Source organism: Cajanus cajan, chromosome 7 (genome assembly GCF_000230855.2).
Source record: "Cajanus cajan strain Asha chromosome 7, NIPB_CcT2T_4, whole genome shotgun sequence".
NCBI classification, from domain to species: Eukaryota; Viridiplantae; Streptophyta; class Magnoliopsida; order Fabales; family Fabaceae; genus Cajanus; species Cajanus cajan.
In genome coordinates this window covers 47,592,883-47,616,342 of record NC_138523.1, presented here as the reverse complement: position 1 = coordinate 47,616,342, position 23,460 = coordinate 47,592,883, and the positions used below count along the sequence as shown (strand labels likewise).

Here is a 23,460-nt window from a genome sequence, read left to right as displayed (position 1 = left end):
ATCTTGACATGCCTAGAATCAAGTTTCACATCCTTTTTAGTCAAAGGAAGTCCTACGTAAGAATTTAGACTATAAAAAGGTTCAAGGCAAGGCGATCTACTTGCCCCTTTTCTCATCGTTGTAGTAGTAGAAGGTTTATCTGGATTAATAAGATGAATAGCCTAAAAAAATCTATGAAGGATTTCTGGTGGGAAAGAAAAAATATGAAGTCATTATGCTTCAATATGTAGCTGATATTGTATTTTTTGGTGCAGTCAAACTTAGTGATGTCATTGTCATTAAGAGTATGTCGAGGTGCTTTAAGTTGGTGTCGGGTTTGAAAGTGAATTTCATAAAGAGCAAGTTTGGTGCACTAGGAATGAAGTCTAACTTTCGAGTGAGCTATGCAATGGTACTAAATTGCAAATTTCTCAAAATACCATTTGTGTACCTCAAAATATCGATTGGGTTTAATCCTAGAAAGGTAGCAACTTGGGAGTCAGTAATAAGAAAATTTATAAAGAAGTTATCAGTGTGGAAGCACAAAATTTTTTCCATTTCTAGTAGAATTTATCTCATCAATTTAGTTTTAACATCTCTATGCTTCTTTTTTCTTTCATTTTTCAAGATGCCTAACCAAGTGGTACATAAAATTGTGACTTTATAAAGAAGGTTCTTGTGGGGGTGTGAAGAAGGCAAATGAAAGATATCTTTGGGTGAGTTGAGAGAAAATATGTAAGCCTAAAAGTTGAGGTGGGTTGGGGATCAAAGTTATCCATACCTTCAATGATGCTCTCTAATATAAATGAAGGTGGAACTTATCAATACAAGAGGAAGGCCTATGGCAAAGAGTACTGGACTCTAAGTATGAGAAGCGTCATATTTTCAATAGTGAAGAAACCTAAAGATCTTCTTCGTTAAGGTGGAGAGATCTTAAAAAGGTTTATGGGGAAGATAATCAATTGTAATGGTTTGATAAGGCGATTGTCTAAAAACTAGGACAAGGGGATCAAATAAGATTCTAGTCTGATCAATGGCTGGGGGAAAACTGCCTTGCAAAAATCTTATCTAAGGTGTTTTTAAACTCTGGAAACAAAATGACACAATTGATAAAATGGGTAGATGGTAAGGCCTAAGGTGGGAATGGGACCTCAAATGGCATAGAAATTGGTTTGATTGGGATCATGATTAGTTTATGGCCCTTTAACATCTTCTATCAAATGTTAATTTGCAATAGGGACAACAAGATTGTTGGTGTTGGCTTTCTAGCCCATCAGGGACTTTCTTAATTAAGTTGACATATAAAGAGGTACAACGATTGAGGTTTGGTTGTTCTCTTATTGAAAAGTTCAACCAGATATAGAGTGTGACAATCCCTCCTAAGGTGGTTGTTTTCTTCTAGAGAGTTCACCATAACACCTTACCATCTACAACCAACCTTTTGAGAAGAAACATGGTCTTAGTTGATACTGCTTGCCCTTTCTACCATTTAAACTGAAAGAATCCCTCATATTCTATTTACTTGTAAGGAAGTTCATATAGTTTGGAAAGAATGCTTTGGTTGGGTTAATACAACAATAGTGCTCCCATAAAATATAGTATTGCATTTCAATTTCATCACACGTGTCTTATATTCGAAAGAAAAAAATACAAATATGGTGGGTAGTATAGTGTTATAGCTTGGAACATTTAGAACCAAAGAAATGACTATGTATTTAGGCAGAAGTAGTTTGATAAGCAAAATTTGATGAAGGACATTATTCACATAGTTTGGTGTTGGCTAACTCTAAAATAGAACAGTTTCCAAGTTTCCTTCAATTTATGGCCAATCAATCCTGATCTATGCATTAGCTAAATGGATACAAAATATTCCATATAAGACAATTGGTTGATATTGCAAGTATTCTATCTTGGGGATAAAATAATAGTGTTAGTATTTTGGTGGTTGGGATTGTTAGATAAGGAGTTGTCACACTCCAAAATTTGCAATATATGGGTCGGATATTGCAGATTTTTTGTCTTGTTCATTTGGTTTATTATGATATTCCAAATATGTAGGTATTGGTTTCTAGTGGCTTCTAGTGTCATAACATGCAGTAAGTAGAAGTATTTGTCGTTCTTCCCAAAGGACTTGAGTAATACAATGGCAATAGATACAAATTTAGCTAACAAATATTAAAGAATGATTCCATATTTGAAGGATTGTAATTTTGAAGCTATTAAATGCAAAGTGAATTAAAGTGAACTTTCATCAAACACTTGGAGTGCAATTTTAGAAACCAACTTATAAGAGCGATATGTTAGGGTTAGACTTTACCAACTTCAATCTCATGCATAAAACATCTTTCTCATTCAAATATTAATGTCAACCCACTAATTTACTCAAATCCCAATTTCCTTGGTTATAGGAGCCTAAGTCTCATTACCAAGTATCAATCCACTTGCATTAAGTCTAAGGGATTTAGACAACAAGTAAATCATGTTCTATTCCTAGATACAAGTTTTACTAGGTATCACATTCCAAGACAAGATTACAAATGATATTTCCCAATATCAAAATAATCACAAATCATGTAATGGTTGATCACTCCATACAAACATTAACCATAGAAACATGGTACTAACATTTGAATGAAAACACAAACACACACACACACACATATATATATATTAAAGCAAGTTACATGAGAGTCAAGTTGGCTACATCTAACCCCAACAAAAAGGTTTTAGCAACTCATTTCCATGAGAAGATTAGCAAAATACATCATGTAAGTGAAGGTGGAAGAAAACCAATGAGAATAATGGTGGACAGGTGAACCCTAGCTTCCCAACTTCAGACCCACACTCCCTTTGTTCCTCCAAGTGTGTGTGATAATAATTGTTTTTGTTCAGCCAAGAAGAATAAGAATCCACACAACCCCTTAAGTGACGCGCCCAAGGTGAGGTGATACGCACCCAACGCACAGCCAATTCTTCACCATCTTAGCCTGATCTAGTGCGCTGAGCAAGCTGGGATATGCGCTCAGCGCGAGTATTCTGAAATTGCCATTTTGCTTTACTAAAGTCCAATCCAACTTATTCTCTTTGACATGGCTTCTTCTAACATGATTTCCTATCCAGAATTTCACAAAAAATAGGGATTAAGTAATCCAGTATGTGTAAAGTCTAAAGTTAGGAAAGAGTTGAATGTTAATAGATTTGGTACTAAAATATAATTAAAAATTAACATTAGCAGTTAACTATATGTGAGATATAATTCTGATGGTATAGTTGTTAACTTGACATGATGCGACCTATAGTTAGGGTGCCACAAACTTCCCTATTTCTACATGCCTAGGTGAACCTAGTTAGATTCAAATTTGTCTCTATATGTATTCAAATTAGTTCTAATCAAAGTTGGTAGATTATAAATTTTCTTTGTATATGAGTTTATGGTACCCCTTGTACCATGTTATATAAAAAAAAGTTATTTGTTTTTTGATAAAAAAATAATTAGTTACAAATCATGTATAATTTCACACAAGACAAAAATTCTTAAAATGACAACAAATAAAAAATTAAGAAAATACTAATATCTTTAAATCCTCATGTCTAATTAATCCTCTAATGATATCATCTTCAAGTCCAAGGTCTCCATCACCATTTCCATTATCACCAAGCAAGATCTTCCTTAAATGAATGTTCACTAAAATCATCAAACAAAAATATGATTTCTAACAAAATATTAGCTATTATAGTATTTTGTGTTTTTATGGATTGAATAAAAAAATGGATACGAAGAAGAGAGAAAAATAAATGGGACACGAAGAAGAAAGAAAAGGGGAGGTAGAAACTTCACCACAAGAACCCTAGAAACCCATGGCACAACCTCGACCTCGACCAGGAGAAATAACAACACTAAACTTTCATCACGACAACAATTAAAAAGAATAAACACGCATAAAGAGAATGAATATGGAGAGAATGAAATTTGTGCACGAAAAGAAACAAGCTTAATGATATGAAACATGAAAAATGGGAGATGTGTTCAAGTGAGCCCCATCGAAAATCTAAGTAAAACGCTTGTTTTGGAAGCTTTTTAAACGACCTTGTAGTCTTGTAAATTCAAAGCAAACTCGCCAGGTTGAACGAGATTGCCCAATATTGAACAAAATTACTTAAAAATAAATTTACTTTCAAATTATATAAGTGAAATTGACCGATCTCATAATTTTAATAATTATTACATTGTCATTCAAGATTGTCAATCATATTAAGTGTAACTTTTTTCATAGGCCTAATCAAATATAGTTAAAGTTCAAACTAAAACTTTTTTAATATTATAATAATAATAAGAATAATAATAATAATAATAATAATAATAATAATAATAATAATAATAATAATAATAATAATATCCATATATGTGACGTATAAGCCTGCATCACATAAGAGCAGTATAAAGGGATTGTTTTGGTATAAAAGTGCTTACCCTTTTGTAAAATGTCCCCCCGGGAGAAAATCATATATATGATGTGGTCAATTATTTATAATGTAGCCAATTGCAGAACCTTGCAAAGTTTGAATTTGCCTTCTTATTCTCATTTATTGTAATTTAACTTTAGACAATGACTATATAAAGAAATTAATTAATATGGGCGACAAAAATTAGTTTCTATATTTATGTATTACATTAATATTCTAAGTTTTTTATTTTATTTTAGGTTGGTTGAGTTAATATATATTTATCAAAAGTAATATTTAATAATCATTAGTATATCATATAGAAAGATACATTATAGAGGGAGAGTAGTTAAATTAATTAATTAATAACGATTATATCTTATGATAGGTAAAAGATATCACTATAATAAATCAGTTATACATGATATATAACAAGTCGAAAAGAGATAAAGATAAGGCAGATTATTAGGGCTAAAAGATAGAAATAAGTCAGAAAATTCAAGAAAGCTACATAAGAATTAGGCTAGACAAACATAGACAAGTTTTAACTGTTACTCTTTGAATGCTCCTTTACAACTTGGTCTGTAACAATAAATGACATTAACTAATCAATATTAAAACCCTTCACCTCAATATATTACATGAATTATGTAAGATAAATAATAAACTACCAAAATTGATTTTTTTAACTTTGTTAAATCTGGTATCATTATATGCCGCACTTAAGATCATAAAGAGTAACTACGAATGCACTAGCAATTAATAAGTGAATTTTATATGTAAATTAACTGAATGAGTTTGATCCATAAACTATTTAAGAATCGTGTTCACGTGGACATGCTTTTCTGTTTGTTCTTTTGACTGGAGATGATCTACGTCAATGAAACTCACTGTTGGAGAAAGCTGAAAAGCAGAGAACAGAGAATATCAATTGCCGGGATTTGAATCTTTTACGCACAGTGCAAACTTCAAAAGATGATACCCAGTATAATAATAATCTGAACTAAAATTTATAAATAAATAAATAAATAAATTATAAAGTTGTGAAAGTTTTAATCATTGATTTTAATAATCACTTTTCACGATTTTTTTTTTGAATTTATATAGGAAAAATATATATAATATAGCAAATCTTTAAATATACTCTCATATAAAAATAGACATATATGTTCTATATAATATAGATAGTAAACTATTAATTTAACGCAGGCACGAAGATATACTAGATTGTGCCTTTGACTTGTCTCTATAAGTAAGTAAGAATAGAATTTGAATTTGAATGCAAGTTGGGTACAAAATTCAAAATTTACGAATTGATTTCATTTTTTGCTGTTGTTTAAATGATATAGGAGCCACTATTTAATCATATATATAATACTTACTCTAGTTTGTGGAGTCTCGTCAACATGTGGAAGCATAAAGTTGTCTCCACCCCAATCAGATACACCTTCACAAAAAGTGTTGTGAATAAAAACAGAAAATCCGATGTTGCAAATGGATCGAACTATACATGCATAGTCTCAGAAAATCTATGATTCTCGCTTACAGCGGAAAATGTATGAAATAATAGGGGTGTTCATGGATCGGTTTTTTGAAAAAACCGATCCAAATTGAATCGAACCGTTTTATAAAAGTGGACCGGTTAACCGATCCATTTTTTATAAAGTGAATCGGTTTGATTTTTTTTAAAAATGGATTGATTTTTATGAAATTGGATCGGTTCGGTGCGGTGCAGTTATTCACTTTTTTACTCATATATGAATCGATTTTTTTAGAAAACCAAACCAAACCAAACCAATCCACTTTGTAAAAATGGATCGGATAACTGAACCGGTTTTATAAAGTGGTTCAGCTCGAATTTTTTTTAAAAATAGATTAGATTTTTTAATATTGATCGGATCGGTTATGTTCGGATCAATTTGGATTTTTTGCACACCCATATGAAATAAGACTTTGTCTTCGCTCCATTTATAGTATGTTCGGGGCAAAACATAGACATAGTCGAAGAATCGAATTTATACACTTCTATTTCAATAGAGAACCCTTTTGGAAACAAATCTTGGTCAATGTACGTTCCTAGATTGAGATCGAGAACAAATCATTTTTTTTCCTTAGATGTGACACATTTCCACACACACACATTATTTATATAAGCATTAGGCCATCAGAAATTAAGTAGAAAATCATCAGGCAATAACCATTAGCCAAGGGTAGCCCTAGCTAGGTCAAAAATAGAAAATAAAAACACGGGCAAGAAGAAGAGCATGGAGGAGCACCAGCAGAGGGGGAAGCAAGGCAAGGAAGAGGTGCGGTTCCGCGGCGTGCGGCGGCGGCCGTGGGGGAAGTACGCGGCGGAGATAAGAGATCCGTCGAAGCAAGGGTCGAGGCTGTGGTTGGGGACATTTGACACGGCTGAAGAAGCTGCTAGGGCTTATGATCGTGCAGCTTTTAACTTGAGGGGCCATCTTGCAATTCTCAATTTTCCTAATGAGTACTATTCTCAAATAAGGGGTTCACCACCATATCCTCCTCATTTGGCAACACCTTCTCCTCGTGCTAGTGGCAGCACTTCTGGTGCACCAAGGCACCTTTTCGAGATTCCTTGTTTGGATGATAAGGTGTTGGAGGATCTTCTTGATCAGTCTGAGGAGCACAAGAAGAAAAAGAAAGGAGATTGAATTCTTGACTACTCAATCATCATTTCTCATCTTTTCTTTCTTTCTTTCTTTCTCCTTAACTACTACATAGTAATAACTGAACTGAATCACTCTCTTTCAGATCTAAAAACAAGCAGATACTTTTTTGTGTTTGTCCAAGTTACTGTCTGTGAATGAAAAGGTTATAATAAACTCTAACTAATTACGTAGTTCCTTTATGTTCAGCTTATTTGGTCTTCGGAAATGGCAAGTTTGGACTGGCCATATTCTGTGTGCCAGTATTAATGTAAGGGACAAACATATATATAATTTATATGGTTTTATCTCGCAAAGAACAGTGCACTATATACGGTAATGAATTGTTTTGGTCAGAAATTGTTAATCAACACAAGGAAATGTTATGCTGAGATACACATAAAAGGAAAATGGAAAATGCTTCCTTTTAGAATTAGAGTACATTGATATTTATTAGGTGGGTGGAAGAGATGTAGATAGAAAAAAAATGACCAAAAAATGTTATAAATGATATGATGAGAAAAGAAGAAAATATATACATAAAAATGGAGATGGAAGAAAAAGTGAATATATATATTTATATTTATTGTATCAGAAAATCAACTTAATTTATATTTTTGCTTGAAAGCTGACCAATTTCAATCATTGTTTTTTTCCCTCTCAAAACGGACTCAACACGTTACTACCACTAGTGCGGAGAATACAGAATATTTGTCATCATGAATGATCTGATATTTTTTATGGATTTTTTTTTATACTTTATTATCATTATTATTATTATTATTATTATTTATATTTTTAATCTGTTTTTTATTCCAATTTTAGTCATGAGAAGTATTGGGCTCTCTTTATTCTTGTTGGTAACATTTTATTGATTAAGTGAGTTATTGATATGCATTTGACAAATATATCAATTATTGTAAATAGTAAAAATGATAGAAATTCAAATATCAAATTCATATAGACTTGAATTTTTGATTGTTTAATATAATTTTAGTACTAAATAGGTCAATAAAAAGAATTTAAAATTATTTAGAATGAAATATAAAAAATTATATATCAAAAAAACATATAACAAAGCAAATAAGGAATTTGGATTTATATAATGATAAGAACAATTAGATATTGATTTCACTAATCTCCATGTAAATTCTTCCCAATTTTCATTCAATATTACAAGTTATATAATTAATTTGATAGCCCACAATTATATTTAAATCATAATTTTTTATGCAAGAAATTCTAGGTTGTTTAAGAGTAATCTCAATTCCTTAATAATTTTGTTTAAACAATCATACATTAAGGTTAAGGATCAAAAGTCTAATAAGGTTTATCTTGATTTATTGATAATTAATGTTATTGATGTTTTATTTAGATTTTAATTCTAAAAAGATTTTTCAACCTCAATTAAAATTATAAAATCATGCATTGACCAAAATACACATTAAGTATAAAGTAAAAATGATTAATTGAGTAAAAACAATATAATGAATGAGAATAGGAAAGTTTACATTAGTACAACAACTATATCAATGTTCAACAATAGAGAACTTAGTTATTCATGATTAAAGATTACACGAAAAAAAAAGGATTTTTTTATTAACCCATGATTATAAGGATACTCTTACAAGAACTCATTTTAATCTCCCTAGAATTCTGTTTAGAAAAAGTAAGAATGAATGGATAGATATCTCCTAGAGGCACTATTTTTATAATATTTTCAAATGAATTTTTTTCAATTAGACTTGTGATATCCACTAACTTAGATCGCTTATGTAGCTTGCTCGAGCAGGCATATGCGTGCTTCCAATGATCTTTGACTTTATTTGCTTTAAACGGTGATTTTGTCATTTTGAGCTAATTTTGCTAGCTCAAAATGATTTTTTTTATATAACTTGAATCTATGGTTTTCTTTTGAGATTTATAAATTTTAAATTATTTCTTCCTACGTTATATCTTAACAAAGAAAACATTAAAAATATCTAATATTTAAATAATTAAATCCTAAAATTAAAATTTACTTTTGACTAAGTATTTTGTGGTAAAAAAATAGGATTTATAAGTATAGAATATATTAATAATTACCTAATTTAAATAAAATATAAATAAAATATGTATGTATATTTGGTGATTAGTAGTTATTTAATAAAATTTTCCATTTTTACTCACAGGGCAAGGATAAACAAAATGTTTGATTCTTTATTCAAATCCATTGAAAGAAACCAACAATAAATTATTAACTATTCTTGGTTCGCAATAATAATGAGTGTGGGAGAATATTTTTTCTCCTCAAATGTCTTATTTATTCAATTAATTTGATTAGGATGATGATCATTAAAGATGATCTTTATTGTTTCGCGAAGGTGATGCTCATAAGTAATTAGTAGTGATTTGTAAAGACGACTTTGATGTCCAAATTAATTTAATCTGCACGATTGCATGTCATTATTGTGTCTCAAAGAAAAAAAAAATCATTTTTGAAAAAATCAACAATGTTAGATTAAAAGCCAACACAGCTATCTCACCCTTTAAGGTGCTTTCAATGTAACGAGAAGATTAGTTACTGCTATCGACAATAAATACTACAAGGACGAACTAAAAAAAAAATTTGCAACCCAACAAACACTAAAGAGTTACTACGAATTCATTAACAATAAGTGAATTTCATATGTAAATTAAGTGAATGAATTTGATTCATAAACTTAACAAGAATATTGTGTTCACGTGAACATGTTTTATGTTTGTTCTTTTGACTGCACATGATCTACATAAAATAAATAAATAAATAAAACTCGTTGTGGAAAAAATTAATAAGTTGTCAAAATTTTAATGGTTGATTTTAATAATCATTATGTCACGGACACACATTTTGTTTAATTTTTATAGGAAAAAATATGGAATATATAACAATTAATTCTTCAATATATACCAGTTAATCATCTATATCCTTTATAATTAAGATTCGAACGAAAGAGGAATATTTTAATCTCTGCAGATATTCTGGATCTTCTCTATCGTATCGTTAAAAATTTCGATCACAAAAGATAGAAAGAAAATTCGTAACATATTACATGAAATATATTTGTTCATTTCAGATACGAGCTTATTTGAGATTTTAGGTTTTCTGTGTGTAGTGCGTTCAGAACAATATGTTTAAGTCATTGATTGGAAAGACAAATTTTCAAAACATGTTGAAATATTCTTACAGGATCTATCAACTTTTAGTCATCAAAGAGGATGAGATGCCAATACTTATAGTATCTTGCACTTTAAAAATTTATTAATTCCCGATCCAGATAAAAAATTAAAAAAAAATTATTGCTGTTAAAAAAGACATATTTAAAAGTAGCAATTCTTAAATATACTCTCACACTGCTATATATACCAATTATCCTTGATTAAGACTAAAGGAAAAATAAACATTTTCATCTCATTAAAAATAAATAAATTTACGAGAATTAAAACCATAAATAAAAACTGCATGAACCAAATCAAATATTTATCAGATTTATGGAAAATAAAAACTTGTAATTATATATGGTGAGTTATTAAAATATAATCTATAAATTTTTTAAATATTTGCATTCGATAAAATATAAAATTTTATATAAAAGGATAAGAAATAAAATAAAATAAAAAAATAATGTCAAAATATATATCATATTAAAAAATAAATTTAAAATATATATTTGGTCTAAAAATAAATAATTATAATAAATATATTTAATGTAAAATAAATTAAACCAAATTAATTTATATATAATAAGAGTATTTTTAATATTTTTAAAAGTGTAGGTATTTACATGTAAGAGTATATTATTATTTGTTCTCACTTTATTATTAAAAGTGCCTATTTAATTATTTATTTGAAATTATTTACAAATATTCGTAAGTAGATATGTTTTTGCCATGTTTACTCGCAGTGGAGGAGCTTGTGGAGGCGCGTGATGAACAGTGCATCGCTGATGACATCACTTACTAAAGGGTATGGTGAGTTGACTGCATGTGTAGATGGTTTTTAGGTGAGATTGAGATCTAAGAGCATCTCCGGTGGGACTCCCAACCACTTTAAATGGGTCCCACTGTGCCACGTCACTCATAAGCAACTCATATTATATTTTTACAACTTTTGTTCCAATAGCAATTGCTTATAAGCACCTCAACTTTTTTACAACTCATATTACACTTTGTGACACCTTAATTTTTTTACAACTCATATTTCAATAATAATAAAAATTACATAATAAAAAATATAACAAAAATTTTAATAATAAAAAGAAATTACATAATAAAAAAATACAAAAAATTACAATAATAAAAATAAATTTATTAATAAAACGAAATACCAAAAATTACAATAATAAAAAAAATTACATAATAAAGAGAAATTACATAATAAAAAGAAATACCAAAAATTACATAAATTAAAGTGGAAAACTAAAGTGTCAACTTTAGAGAAAATAGGAAGCAACAATAAAACTAGTCTAATTTACATAAATTAAAATTACAATAATATTTAATCTCCTAATTTGCGCCTAATAAAATTACAAGCCAATTCATGATCTTTGAGCTGCTTCTCAGTCATTCCAAATGTGTCTTTCATGAGAATTTCATACATTGCATTAAAGTTAGCTGCTTCCTTCGCTTCAGCCAATTTCTTTACTGCAGCACTTCTTTCTAATATTGCTTTTGCCATATTATCCAACTCCTCTTTGTTGGAAGATGTTTCGCCAACCTTTCCTTTACTTTTTCTCTTCGCTGCTTTTTGACCTATTGGACGAGACATTGGTGTTGTTGGGTCATATTCTTCACAATCATTGGCTGCATCTGTGTTAGAAGACATTGAGTATTGCCCAGATTTAGAAATCTTTGATCGTTTGGAAGAGCTCTCCATTGATTCAGATTTCCATTTTGGCTCATCTCTTAATAATAGCCATGCATGCTCAAAATTGAATTTTTCACCTACATCTTGCGAGTAAATTTTATATGCATTTGCCATGATGTCTTTTTCTGAGTTGCCACTTTTTTTTTTTATCACGAGCTTGTTTATAACATTCGACAAATAATTGAACAGCTTTATTGATTCGAAACCAACGACTTTTTAACTGACCTGGATTTCTTACTGGAAATTGATTGCGATTGTTGTTGTAATTCTCCTTGATTCTAATCCAGAAACTATTTCCAGTTTGATCAACTCCAACAATTGGATCCTTCAAAATGTTGAGCCATGATTGAATAAGTAAATTATCATCTTCGACAGAAAAACTTACACGTGATTTTTTTTAGTAGATATTTCTTCTCCTTGTTGCCTTCCAACATCAAGTGTGATGTTCTCTAGCCCTACTTGAGACTCGGATACGGAACCAATTGGTGAATCTGTTTCGGAAAAATTTGAAGGCCTAAAAATTATATTGGGATTGGTTGGTATCGGTGGTGGATACATAAAAAAAATGGGGATTTGGAAAATTATGAGTGGTTGAATGTGGTGGTGGTGGTGGATACATAAAAAAATGGGGATTTGGAGAATTATCATTGGTTGAATGTGGTGGTGGTGGTGGGTATGTAAAAAATTGAGGATTTTGAGAATTTTCATCGGAAGGGGTTGGAGGTGGTGGTTGGTTTTGTAAAAAATTAAAATAACTTTGAAAATTAAATTGATTGGGATCCATGGTAGAATATAAAAAAAAAAGATACAAATGAACAAAAATAAAATAATTTTTTTTGTTGTGAACGAATAGTAAATGTTAATAGTAAAATTTTTAAAATAAATTCTAAACTTGAATAATGAAATGCAAATAAACTGAATAATAGAGTGCAAATGAACTACGCAATGTGAAAAACAGAGTGCAAATGAATTGAAAATTGAGTGCAAATGAATTGAAAATTGAATGCAAATGAATTCAAAATTGGACATCAATTTATACATACAAGTCCAACGACTCTTTAACGTCTCTCCAACGGGTTTCCAATGGGTTTCAACGTCTCTTTTTTCTTATTTACGATTATCAAAGTCTCTCACCCTCTATTCACGTTTATTCTCCTACACTCTCCATTCACTCTGCCTTCTCCCTTTCAACGTTTATTCTGCATTCACCATTCTCCTACACTCTTCATTCACTCTCCATTTCAACGTTTATTCTGCCCTCTCCCTTCACTCTCCCTTCACTCTTTCTTCACTCTCTCTTCTCCAACTGGCGCGCGGAGGGGTCACGGGCGACGGTGGTCGCACGCGAGGTGGAGGGGTTCTGGCGCTCGTGGGGCGGGGGTGGTGCCTGCGCGGGCCGCGGGTCTGGCTATATGGAGCAGAGGTGGTTCCTGCGCGGGGCGTACGGGGTCGCGCACGGGGGCCGGAGGGGTTTCGCCGGTGGCTTCTGGCGCGCGGGCGGAGGGGGTGGCGAACGAGGGGCGGAGGGGTTTGGCCGGTGGCTTCTGGCACGCGGGGCGAAGGGGTTCTGCCAGAGGGTTCTGGTGCGGGGTGGAGGCGGTTCACATGCTGGGCGGAGGTTATTCTCCAGCGGGCCGTCGGAACTGGTTGAGCCGCGCGCGCGGGGGCGTACGGGACTTGCCAGAGACACGCGACCGGCGACGCGCAACCGGTGACGCGCGAACGGCCACTGGCGACACGGGCCGGCGTTGCCAAACCTCCCCAGACAAACGAACAGGAGGTGCATGGTTTTTTCTGTTTTTCTTTTTCATAAATGTGGTCCACGTAGATGAATTTCAACCAATGAAATTCTTCTTGTCAGTGCTAAGGACTGTTGCTTGTACAAGCAACTGAGACAAAAATTTAAGAAACTCACTTGTCATGTAGGATAGGTCCAACGGGAGTTTCTTATAAGGACCGTTGCTTAAGAATAAGCAACACATTAAGCACCATCCGCTGGAGGTGCTCTAAGAACTCTTGTATATACGTTAATTCTAACCATCAGATTCAAATCCAACAGTAAAAGGGTACAAAGTGAAATAATAATAATAATAATAATAATATTATTATTATTATTATTAATATTAACATGAACATGAACAGCTAAATCAACAATACAGATTGGACAGCATTTTGGATTGCGATATGATGCACTTGGAAGATTTTGGGTTTATATTATTTTGGGCTAGTGCATAGTGGCAAGTTTTAAAAAATTGGGCTGGAAATAAACTTACATACACATCAACTTAATACATAAACAACACACACAAAAAAAAAAAAAAAAAACCTTCAATCCCATTTAGGCTCGGGCCTTGCTACCTACCAATAAAATACAAAAGAGATATGTATAAAATAAAATTATCATACAACCATAACGGGTTTTACATAATTTTAAATAACTTAACAATAATCATTTTGTAGTATTTTATGAATGTGATTATTATACCCAAATTACATAACCACTTTTAATTCCAAAAAAACTTTAAATTTTTAAATAATGGATTATATATCCAAAATTAATTATATAACAGGTTATAACTAAAATTGGTTCTGAAAATTAAAAAGAAAGTTTTAAAAATTATTTTTATATACTTAATAAGGTTTTACAACTATTTTTATACCGTAATAATTTTCTCTATATAAATTATATTAATTATCTTAAAAGATTGTGCTTTTATAAATTATTCTTCAACAAAGGTATTTTTAGCTATTTATAAATTATCAATAATTAAAAACAACTCTCTATCATAATATAAAAATATTTATTTGTTTATTATTATTTTCAATTATGATATGACATATATATTAAAAAGTATTTATTTATTATAAATTTTAATTAAATAAAATAAAAGTTTTATCTTATACATTAAATTTTAAATTTAAAAGTATTTTTAAAATTTCACAATCGGTTTTGGTTATAGCCAGTTAAATAACCAGTTTTGGGTATGTAACCTATTTTTTTTTAAATTAAAACCCATTAATTATAGTTATTGTTAATTTTTTTATAGCCAATTTGATCACTCCTTAAAGAAAATGACAAAGCCAGTGTGATGGTAACAACAGTTGCCTTGGTCACAAGAAGTTGACCGTGGGTGAGAGAACAAATGGGAGACAGAAAGAGATACTTGGTGCATTGTGAAAGAATATGTTAAAGGTGAGAAAGTAAAATAATTGAACCAGATTTTGATAGGAAAAAAAAAAGTAATCTATAGAAAAAAGCAATATCTATTAATTGAAGTCATTAGAAAGCTTGATTAAAGATTTCAATCTATAACTAACTAAATCGATTAACCATCTTGGTTGAGTCAATTATAACTAAGCGATGATAAAAATATATATATATATATAATTCAAGTATATGAACATCTTCTTTTTCTTTTCTTTTTTTACGACAAAGAAAATAGATATATTAAGTTGTTACAAGAGATAAAATCCATTTACAATTCTAATTCAAGATACAGTCCCTATATACTTTACCAAAATATTCATTTTTGTTATTACTAACTATTTATACACCAGTAGATTATAAATAGAAAATAACCAACTAATCATACTAGCAAACCAACCTATCCATTGTAACCTTTATAGTTGATACAGTTTTATCCCAATTCATTTCATTGAACTAAATGTATGTAATATATATAATAAAAAATCAAATTAATAGGTAACTAATTGAATCGTATAATTTGATTTTTATTAAATTTTAAGATAAATATTTCTATCATATATATTTTATATTTATAAATTTCAATAAATTTATATCATGTTTTAAAAAAGTTTCCAAAAAAATATAAGATGTTAAATAATTATATTTACTTGGGTTCAATTCTCATCTTACTCAAAATTATATTATCTTTATTTTTTTGTGTCAAAAAATTTATTTTTATTTTTATTTTGTATGTTGAACTGAGCAAAACATATTAAAAATATATTAACATGTATATATGTATAATATGCATGTAATTGATGTTATAAAATAATATATGCAATATGTAATATGTGCATATTTATTATATTATTACATATATGATATAAAATTAATAATATACTATAAAGATTGTTTAAGTTGCATATATTATAAGTAAACATGTTGGTATAAATGGTTGGTGCAACAACTATTAAGGCTCTTATTGTTCATATGTAAATCAGCTCAATTATCATTTGTTGCACTTTCTTTCTAAAAGCAGCATATGAGCATCTTCATCGGTTAAACCGGTTAGACAATTTGTTCTCGGTACAACCAATTAGACTAGTCGGTTTAAGCTAATTTTTGAAACATTGCATGATTTTTACCTATAAATATTTAGTATAGGAAAACTCAAATTCTTGTATTTACAACTGTTTGTTGCAAGTAAAACTACCAAAATCATTGTTATATAACTCATATAATAGACAGATAGGTCACCCGAGGACAAGTGTAAAATAAATATTTAACTACAAATTTTTAACGTTTAGTTACAATTTATGTCTATCACTACAGGTCAATTTTCTTGTAGTGATTTTACATGGAATCTCAATCATGCAAGATAATTTATAATCCTTTAAAATTTTCTCAAACTTTATGATATTCAAAAATCTTATTTCATCTAACATCTATTAAAATTCAATCACATGATTAACAATTAATTAATCTAATGTTTCAGACATGTTTCGACTATAAGTCTGCTAATATTATTAGGGTCCTCGCATCTAAGGTAATGCTCATTTTGATGCTCATTGGACCGTCACGGTTTTCTTCTTGAAAAGGTATTTTGATTGATTAAGGGAAGAATGTGTTCATAAATTACCATTGGCCTCGACTCTTAAGTAATGTGTGACTTTTAAACATACTAAAACCAGCCCCCCACATGAAGCTAAAGGGAAAGAGTGGCCTATGTCTTCTTTCTAGTGCCAATGTTTTGATCATAAGTCTGCTAACATAGTTAAGATCATCGCGTTTGAGATATTATCTACTTTGGTGCTCATTTGACCATCACACCTTTTTCCTTGAAAAAGGTATCATGGCGGGTTAAGGGAGGAGGGTTTTTATAAACTACCCTTGGCCTAAATTCCCAAGCGATGTGAAACTTTGTTAAGGGAGCAATGTCTCATGTACGTATTTGGAAGAATACTCGAAGACTTTGTCCAAAACCTAGTCCAAGTCCTCTTCCATGTCCATGGCTAATTAAGGGAGCATCGAGATTAGGAGTCACCATATGTCTGGATTATCCCTAGGAGGAACTATTCCATTGGGGCTAGTCATCTTATTCTCAACATGGTCAATTTCGATGACTGCTTTTACTTCAACAATTAGCCTTGAAAGGTTCATCTTAACAAGAACTATTAAAGTACTGGGGGCTGTGGAAGTGGAAGAAGAGGGTTGGGAAGATCTGATAGAGGAACTAGAAGAAATAAGTTTACTTTCATCCCACCTTGAAATGAATATTCTATATTATTTATTGAAGTCATAAAAAGGAACAAAAGGAGACATACCTGATAAGTACTCGACTTTTGGTTACTTTAGAGAAGGTGGGATGACAATGTCATCAATACACCCTGAAGTAACCTTGATGTTACATATTGAAATGGCGGCATATTTAAAGAAATTCATAATTAGAGAGGGAAACAAAAAATTTTACATCGAAATGATTATTCATCTAAACAAACTCTTCTTATAATAAGTCAAAGACTTGGAGGCCTTGTGTACCAAATAGGTCTTGAGTCGTCTTGCAATAGACATCAATTTCCATTACAAACCCGAGAAGGAATGAACTTTGGTTACAGATCGAACACTAGTCAGTATATCCAACAAAGACTACTCACAATCTAAATAGTCCTTGGCATGTTGAGATTTATTATGTTGTGGTGAAGTCACAAATAGCAATGTTCGACTATTACAGGAAAATAAAAGATTTTGAATGTGTTTTAATGTTTCTTCATCTAATGATAACATTTTCTCTTCTATATATATAATTGCATTTATTTTTCGTAAAATATGTTCATTTTTGAGATTATACTCATACACTTCAAATACCTACTAACTTAAACATAAAAAAAAAATTTACAGGTACAACCACCATTTCGAAAGTTGAGGGCATTAAAAAGGACAAGTACTTTTTCAAAAAGTATAATATGCACTTAATCAAATCGTGGAACATTTCACTAAATACTAAAAACAAAATTAATATCAACAATATCATAAATATAAGGTGTAATTTTTTTTTATCAAAATAAACTTTATAAGATCTTTAAAATGATAAAGGGGTCGAAAATTTCATCCATTATTTATAGCAAACTGAAAATTTTTAATCAACCATTCAATTTTTCAGTAAAATAAGTTTTCTTATTTACATGATCATTTGTCTTTCTTATACGATCAAGTTGTCATGTCCATTGTCTACCCACCAATTTGTCATTTCTTTGCCAAGATACAAACCATTGTGGATGAGAACAAATTAATTAAATTTTAAAAAATACCAATAACATGAGCCACAGTCAATGACAAAACGTAGGTACATTGAGCCTAGCCATGGTAATCTAATTGTGCTCACGTGATATATGATTGACGAAGCAAATTGTTTGCCAATTATAAATATCTGTTCTATGCTCATTTATAATATTATGGATGTAAAGTAAAGTATGGTATCACGCGTGCAGAGAAAACACTTGGAATATTTATTTATATATTATACAGAAAGCAAAATGCCCATTTGATAAAATAAAAAAAATAAATAATAATTACTGTTTGACTTCACTGTATATAAAAGAGAAAAAAAAAAGTCGTATCAACATTAAAAAATAGTTTTACATTAACATTCATTATAAATTACTCCATCATATTATATTTTTATTGTATGGTATAATTTTAAAAGAAAAATAATATTTTTTATAAGGTATTTTCCGATTTCTGTAAAACTTAATTTTTTTTTTATTTTCTGTCTTTATTAAAAATTATAAGAATAAATGAATTTTATTATTAAATAAGAAGATTTGATAAATAAATATTTTCTCTTACATCTCTTAAACACTTCAATTATTATTTTTTAATTTTATTGATATTAATGTATAAACTTTGATATAGAATAATATTTTCACTACTCTCATGAAAATTCAATGATAAGTATAAAAAAAATTATAATTTTATTTTATAAACTCAATAAAAATAATTAACATATAATTGTTAATATTATTGATTCATATGATTTAGTTAAAGTGTCTTATATAATAAAAATAAAAAAATATATTATTTATGATAAATATATTAATTTTTATAATAATTATTATAAAAGTTATTTTAATTATTAGTTTTATTCACTGTATAAATGGTACGCTATAAATGATTAGCTTTATTTTTTGTCTCCGATATAATGATTCGTCTATAAATGATTAACTTTATTTTTTGTCGCTTTGCATTTCGTTGCTGTATATATTTATTTAGGAGAGTTCTACGGTGGAATAGCATAACATATCGTCCATCCGTGAACCAATAAAAAATACCGGCCGTAGGAGGTAAAAGTGCACAGAATTGGTTTGCTATTGAAATAAATATATTTTTTTTTATAAAATTACAAATTATTCTTTTTCATTAGTTGCATATTTTGTATTGCAGAGTTACTAATTAATTAACCATCGCTACGCTACTGCAACCAAACAAATCAAAATTAGCTCCAACGTGGACAAATAACTTAAAATAAAATTAATATTCACATAAATCAAAATGCAAATGGTGAATATATTTAAATAAAAGGTCGTATCGGTAGCCGGTATTCATATGTAGGGTTCATTTTTTAAGTAATATATCGGACGGTTGAATATGCTTGAGAACTGGTGGGCCACTTAATTCCTTATCCACCTTAGAAATCACCAGTTATTATATTTGTCTTAAATTTGATGGGTTGCACAGATTCATGCACCAATTACATCTTCAATAGAAACAAGGTTAACTATTGAATTCTTCAGTACTCGTTAGCAGTGCTACAAAGACTTCCTGTAATTAACCGCATTTCATTTTCAGTTAATCCGTTTGAGATTCGCTTCAACGTAGCTGCGGATGCGACACATGTAATTCTTTGTCTATTGTGCACAATAATTTTAGCAATTTTTTAATTCTACGGCATGCAACCTGAACTACCTCCTTATTTCTATTTCTTCTTATTAATTAGTATTTAAAATTTAATTTGACTTTTTTTCCTATTTTGTATTTATTTAAATAGATTTGTGTTGAAATAAGATAAATAATTTATAATTTTATTAAAAAATTTAAGAAATTAGTAATTGAATCTAATTTTATATGGATCTCATTTTATTTTAATATAAATTTTTTAACTATAAAAAATATTTTATTTTAATTTCCCTATAAAAAAATTTAAATTTTACGTGGTAGTTTAATTTTGAAAGATAAACTGATTTTTATTTTATTTTTAAATAAGTTAATTCTATCTTGCTGTGACAAGAACTAATAATTGTATAAATATAAACAATAATTTATAAGGGACGTTTGCTTCATTGGTTTTTATATTGCATTCATATTGTCAAAAATATGTTAACTGAAATGTTATCTTGAATATATCTATATATATATATGAGGGATCATTTTATTTCAGGAGTAGACTTACTCTGTTCAATTACTCATGTTCTATATCAAATTTTAACGATTCAATCGTTGAATTTAAAGTTCTTAATGCATAGATCAAATCTACAAATTTTTAGAAAATTTGAAAATTATTTAATACTTCGTTTCATCAATTCAAATTGATGGATAATCATAAAATTATTTTATACATTAATTCGAATTAATGAAACAAAGTATGAAATGATTTTCAATTAGAGATGTTATCGGATTTAATATATTTTTTTTTGGTGTGTTTTATTTTGTGGTTTATGTTATATGTACTTTTACTTTATGGATGAGAAAACATGCATGGTACTTGGATTATGTATATTGGATAGGCCTAGGAAAATGGTGTAAAAAACATATTGTAGAAGAGGTACATTGTGAAACACATTTAGTAATGGAGAGAGTGATATGGATAAGCGACACGTGATGAAGGAGGTTATTGCAGCTAAAAAAAGAAAAAAGAAGGAAGAAGGTAAGTAGCGTAGGGAAAGGGAAGTTAGGTTGGTGGGAAGGAAGGGCACGGGCGAGTGGGACATAACAGTTGGAAAAGTTGGGTGAGGAACAGTGGTTCGACTATGTTCCATGAATCTGTAACATCCCCCTTGCCTAACGAATTAGTCAAATGGTGGGCTCTGCACTTCTCGCCTTCTATTCTATTCTTTTTGGACTTTTCTCACAATTTGGTTCCTGTCCCATTGAGAGTCAGACAACTAGGGTTTTTGTTTAATAACATTCATTGTCTTTCACTACTTTCATTTAACTCCCCAGTAATTTTTATATCTTTATATTTGTTTTAACTTCTTTAAATTTATTTTTATTCTCATATTTTAAGTTTACTTCTTTTTAGTTATATAATTTGAAAGAAACTAAAACTTATTTCACTCTCTTGTTAATGTGTTATTAATTAATAAATATACAAGCTAAAACTCATATATTATCAATTTTTTCATATAAAAAATCTACCTATTAATGTTTATTTTAGATGATAGTATGTATGATTCGATTTAATTCAGTCACGATGTTATTAATAGTCTTGAGAAACTAAAATAAGTTTCTTTTATTATTAAAATTATAGAGATTAAAAAATTAAATTCAAATCAAGAAATTAAAAAGTAAATTTACTCCCATTTAAAAGACAGAAGAAAAATAAAGGTCTGGCTCTGTTAGTGGTACTTGTTGTTTACTTCAAAATATTGTGATTAACGATAATAGTCGATCCTACCATGTGAATTTTCCAAACTGAAATGTATTACAAATGTATATTATACTAAAAGAAATGTATATTAGAAATGTATATTATACTAAAAAAATGTATATTACAAATGTTACTTTAATTTTAACTTTATACTTTTTTAATTTTATAATTTTATTAGACATAACATTAAAGTTTATATATTATCTATACTAATATATAAAGGAAATACCCAATCAGTAATTACATTGGTTTCCACTTTTTTAGACAATTATACTCTTTTATTTTAAAAAATTAAAAAAAAAATATTTTTTAATCAAATTTAAAAACTTAAAACTAATGAATCTATACTAATATATAAAGGGATACCATTTTTAATAATTATTTTGTTTTCATTTTTACATTAACCATTTTATTATTTGTTTATTTTTTAACAAGTATTTTTTATGAGTAATTTCTTTTTTTCCTTTTTTACTTATTTTTTTTTTAATACAATTCAGGCATGAAGTGCCTTTTTCCTGCTAGTAATAATAAATAAAATTAAATTTATCATATCTCACGTATTATTAAATTTCAAAAAAAATTGATAAAAATCCAAATAAATAATTTTATTGAAAATTTAAGTGGTAAAATAAAGATCAAACTAGACTGATTCTACACCGTCTTATAAACATCTGTGTTAAGACTCTACCATTGATATACTGAAGGACAAAACATAAATACAGTTTTTGTACAGTCAGTATTATTTTTAATTAAAATTAAAAAATTATCATGATAATATATTTATGCAAACTTAATTATAATTTAATTAGAGGATCGATCCGTTTATTTCAGAAGTAAGTTTTATCTAAACTTATTCCATTCAATAACTCATGCTCTATATTAAATCTCAACGACTCAATCGTTAAATTTAAAGTTTTTAATGTACAGATTAAATTCACAAATTTTTAAAAAAATTTGAAAAATTATTTGATACTTCGTTTCTTTAATTCAAATTGACATATAACATATTTTTATGATTATCTATCAATTTGAATTAGTAAAACGAAATATTAAATAATTTTTAAATTTTTTTTAAAAATTTATATATTTAATTTATATATTAAAAATTTTAAATTCAATGATTGGATAGTTAAGATTTAATATAGAATATGAATTATTGAACGGAATAAAAATAAGCAAGTCATCCTCATTTAATTAATATATAATACATATTATCGAAAGTAAAACTCATTATGAATAGAGAATAGTATCATGCATACTTACAAAATCCACCTAAGTTTTGTCTAGTATTAAAATGATTGAGTTTCATCTGAGACGCGCGGTTGAGATCCTGAATTGTATGATCACGTGGGAGTGCCCTTCGTGCTATTCAGAAATTGTTAGATGGTATTCTTACTTTATAATAATATTTATAACGTGGTTGCAGTTGTTCACGCGTGCGTACTCGATGTTTGGATAAGTGTTGAATATAGCGGTTATTTTTAAAAAATAATCTGTCGGATTCTAATAAATGAAAAGCTAAAATATGTTTTTTCGCTTTTTTAATAAATAAAACTTGGTCTGACTTATAATATGACTCAATTGGTAACGCATGTACAAATTTATGTTGGATTCTAATGAATTTTTAAAAGGTAAAAATTGAAGGTACAAT

At 29.2% G+C, this 23,460-nt stretch overlaps 2 protein-coding genes across 2 annotated transcripts; one reads left to right on the top strand and one right to left on the bottom strand.

Moving 5' to 3' along the window:
• Positions 1-5,323: 5,323 nt before the first annotated feature.
• Positions 5,324-7,288, top strand: LOC109805003 (ethylene-responsive transcription factor ERF098). The gene has a single exon (XM_083061245.1). The coding sequence runs from the start codon at positions 6,687-6,689 to the stop codon at positions 7,098-7,100; it is 414 nt and encodes a 137-aa protein (XP_082917371.1). The 5' UTR covers positions 5,324-6,686; the 3' UTR covers positions 7,101-7,288.
• A 3,719-nt stretch (positions 7,289-11,007) lies between these two features.
• LOC145950056 (uncharacterized) lies at positions 11,008-12,093 on the bottom strand. Its single transcript, XM_083060981.1, has 2 exons — positions 11,643-12,093; positions 11,008-11,093 (listed from the first exon to the last, which is right to left on the bottom strand). The coding sequence occupies exons 1-2, from the start codon at positions 12,091-12,093 to the stop codon at positions 11,008-11,010; spliced, it is 537 nt and encodes a 178-aa protein (XP_082917107.1).
• Between the last annotated feature and the right edge of the window lie 11,367 nt (positions 12,094-23,460).

Bases quoted from the DNA above. Each gene is read 5' to 3' on its own strand.
- LOC109805003 (XM_083061245.1), top strand. From the start codon at position 6,687: ATGGAGGAGCACCAGCAGAGGGGGAAGCAAGGCAAGGAAGAGGTGCGG.
- LOC145950056 (XM_083060981.1), bottom strand. From the start codon at position 12,093: ATGGCAAATGCATATAAAATTTACTCGCAAGATGTAGGTGAAAAATTC. The intron at 11,094-11,642 runs GTAATTTTATTA...CTACACATGCAG, and splicing joins CAAAGATCATGAATTGGCTT to TCAACTCACCATACCCTTTA.